The 3,149-nt window shown below is 40.7% G+C and overlaps 1 protein-coding gene across 2 annotated transcripts; it reads left to right on the top strand.

Moving 5' to 3' along the window:
* The first annotated feature begins 841 nt into the window (after positions 1–841).
* LOC115117778 (perforin-1-like) lies at positions 842–2,394 on the top strand. Of its 2 annotated transcripts, none has more exons than XM_029646274.2 (4): positions 842–929; positions 1,199–1,357; positions 1,753–1,872; positions 2,133–2,394. In XM_029646274.2, exons 2-4 carry the CDS (start codon positions 1,205–1,207, stop codon positions 2,274–2,276), a joined length of 417 nt encoding a protein of 138 aa, XP_029502134.1. In that variant the 5' UTR covers positions 842–929; positions 1,199–1,204; the 3' UTR covers positions 2,277–2,394. The 2 variants fall into 2 exon arrangements, with proteins under 2 accessions (XP_029502134.1, XP_029502133.1); XM_029646273.2 differs by having other exon boundaries at positions 863–929; positions 1,195–1,357.
* Positions 2,395–3,149: the final 755 nt, after the last annotated feature.

The raw sequence follows: 3,149 nt of genomic DNA, 5'->3' as shown, positions 1-3,149 counted from the left end.
AGACAGACAGACAGACAGACAGACAGACAGACAGACAGACGTTTGTGTGTGGCGCCACAGAGAGAAGAGTCCGGGGTATGTTCTGTAGTCAGTGTATATTGTCACTGTGGGAGTGGCGCATATTATAACACCTTAATTAGCTCTGTAGTCTTCTGTACGTCTTTAATACAAAAAGTTTATTAATCAGATCTTGGAATATTAACCACACGTGGATTCACTGCATTCAAAGTGATTGAGGATGAAACCAAGAGGTTTTCCAACTCATCCGGTTGATAGAGCCCTGAGATAAAGCTTCTATTGAAGCCAGAGACAGTGTTTGTATGTGGCGCCACAGAGTGAGTGATATAACTGTAGTGTGTAAAGGCTTTGTCCCACATTACACCCTATTCACTTTATAGTGAACTACTTTTGACCAGTAGTGCACTATATAGGGAATGGGGTGCCATTTGGGACTCAAACATTGTCACTGTAGGAGTGGTCCTTATAATACCACTCCTACTGAAGCAGGTGGCTGTGAGGCGCCTGTTGTCTCCTGCAGATAGTGATCAATGGTATTACTGATGAATTACAGATTCTATGCAGTACTATTTACCATGTCCACCATTAGTAATGTCCTCTCCCTTACCTAACTGTTTATTCACTGGGCTGGCCTTTTGACATTATCTGGAATACAATTTGTTCAATCAGCATTTCAAATAGTATCAGAATTTGTTGTTACACATTATAGGCTTCCATATGTCTCTTGGTAATATAGGGTGTGTTCTCATTGGTTATGTCATCACTAAGTAGTCCTACATACCATCTGTGGGTCATCATACAAACCTGGGTGGGGGGGGGCTGAGATCTTTATAAACAGCTAGATGGCACAGTAAGGACCATCAGCAGTTGGGTGACTAGAGAAGACAGACGTCCAGCTCAAGAATATCTAGGTAAGACATGATCTGTTGTTCTGGTGCTGTTCTACTACACCTCTCTCTCTCTCTCTCTCTCTCTCTCTCTCTCCTCTCTCTCTCTCTCTCTCTCTCTCTCTCTCTTCATTGATCTCTTAATTCTGAAAATATGTCCTGATCTTTCAACTACATTTGAATGTCTGTAGTGTTATTTTTAAGTTCTTATGGACATAAGAATATATCTTCCCCTCCTCTCCTCTCCTCTTCTCTCTCCTCCTCTCCTCGTCTCTCTCCTCTCTCCCAGACAGTGTACCATGGCCTCTCTCTCTCTGTCCCTGGGACTGCTGGTGCTATGCACCCTGGCTCTTGTACACTGTGACCTGGATGACAGCCATGTCAGGGTGTGGGGCCTTAGTGCCTCCAACCTGAAAGGAGACCTCCTCTCCCAGCCAGACCCCTACGTCAAGGTGAATTTACTCATTTATTTCTTCTTTATTTAACCAGATCAGTCAGTTAATGAATCATTGTGATATAAAATGAGGGACTGACAGGTGGGGAGATAAAACAGAAGTACAGCGATGTTACAGACAGGACAGACATCATAACACAGAAGGACAGAGACACAGCAATAATCAAACAGTAAACAGTAGACAGTCAGCTGTCATTTGTTTGGATATCAAGTAGCCTACAGTGATTGCATGGCCAGGCAACAGGGAGTACAGGAAGGGGATGAACACTCCTGAGGTGCCCCTGTGTTTAGGATCACTGTGGAGGATGTGTTGTTACCTACCCTTACCATTAAAGATCATTTAGTATTAGAAGCACAATAACAATAAAAAAACGACAACATCCTCTTCCTTAGGTGTGGTGCGGCCCAGCCTTCGGTGGCATGACCAGCATTTTAACGAACCAGGCCAACCCCACCTGGCCCGGAGAATTCAACTTCCTAGACATCATCCACAAGTCTGTCCTGAAGCTGGAGGTGAGTTTCCCCCCTTACTATGCAAAGCACTTTGAGCACTGGAAAATCACTATGTAAATCCCATCAATGATTATTATTGTGATGATAATGATGAAGAGGGACAGGAAGAGAAAGAGATGGAGGAGGAGGAAGAGGAAGAGGAAGAGGATGATGATGATGATGATGATGATGATTATGATTATTACGAATTTGATAGTTATGATTATTATTAATTATTACTATTGTTTTTGTTATTATTATAATAATGTAATTATTATTAGGTGTGGGATCAGGACGCCGGGCCAGATAACCGCCTGGGAACCTGCACCACCACTGTCTACCCAGGAACACACACTGAGACCTGCCACCTGAAGAAAGGCACCGTCTACTACACCTACAGCTACAAGAAGGAACAGGAGCAATAGAATGATGATTAGATTATAACCTATGACCTTTGTGACCTCGTGTCTGATTGGTTCTCTCACCCTGTCACCCATATATTCTCTTCCTTATAGCATCAATAAAAAAAGTGCTTTACGGCAAGATGTTCTCAGTCTGGTTTTATCATGTTTCAGTATTGTTTTATGCTTCTCAGAAGAGGTCTTAGATTGGTCCATAGAATATTAAAAGTGATAAATCAATATTTCTACTAATTTGAGATTTTATCTCAAATATTTTTACCATTTGACATTTACCTTTTACAGTAGACCATTATTGTGCTTAAACCTGAGTTTAATATAACTTCCTGTTATTAATATAACTTCCTGTTATTAATATAACTTCCTGTTATTCTAAGGTTTGGACTACGTTCATAATCAGCAGATCAGATAATTACAAAACTTTTGAACGTATGTTACACAAAACAGTTTGGTTTAGAGACATCATTGAGAACCCTTTACAGTTTGGTTTAGAGACATCATTGAGAACCCTTTACAGTTTGGTTTAGAGACATTACTGAGAACCCTTTACAGTTTGGTTTAGAGACATTACTGAGAACCCTATACAGTTTGGTTTAGAGACATTACTGAGAACCCTATACAGTTTGGTTAAGATACATTACTGAGAACTATATAAGGTTTGGTTTGGAGACATTACTGAGAACCCTATACAGTTTGGTTTAGAGACATTACTGAGAACAGTATACAGTTTGGTTAAGAGACATTACTGAGAACCCTACACAGTTTGGTTTGGAGACATTACTGAGAACCCTATACAGTTTGGTTAAGAGACATTACTGAGAACTATATAAGGTTTGGTTTGGAGACATTACTGAGAACCCTATACAGTTTGGTTAAGAG

Source organism: Oncorhynchus nerka, linkage group LG13 (assembly GCF_034236695.1).
Source record: "Oncorhynchus nerka isolate Pitt River linkage group LG13, Oner_Uvic_2.0, whole genome shotgun sequence".
In the NCBI taxonomy this organism is placed as follows: Eukaryota; Metazoa; Chordata; class Actinopteri; order Salmoniformes; family Salmonidae; genus Oncorhynchus; species Oncorhynchus nerka.
This window is presented reverse-complemented; position numbering and strand designations above follow the sequence as displayed.

Coding starts and splice junctions, on each gene's coding strand:
- LOC115117778 (XM_029646274.2), top strand. CDS start 1,205: ATGGCCTCTCTCTCTCTGTCCCTGGGACTGCTGGTGCTATGCACCCTG. Junction 1,358..1,752: donor AGCCAGACCCCTACGTCAAG/GTGAATTTACTC, acceptor CCTCTTCCTTAG/GTGTGGTGCGGCCCAGCCTT. Junction 1,873..2,132: donor AGTCTGTCCTGAAGCTGGAG/GTGAGTTTCCCC, acceptor AATTATTATTAG/GTGTGGGATCAGGACGCCGG.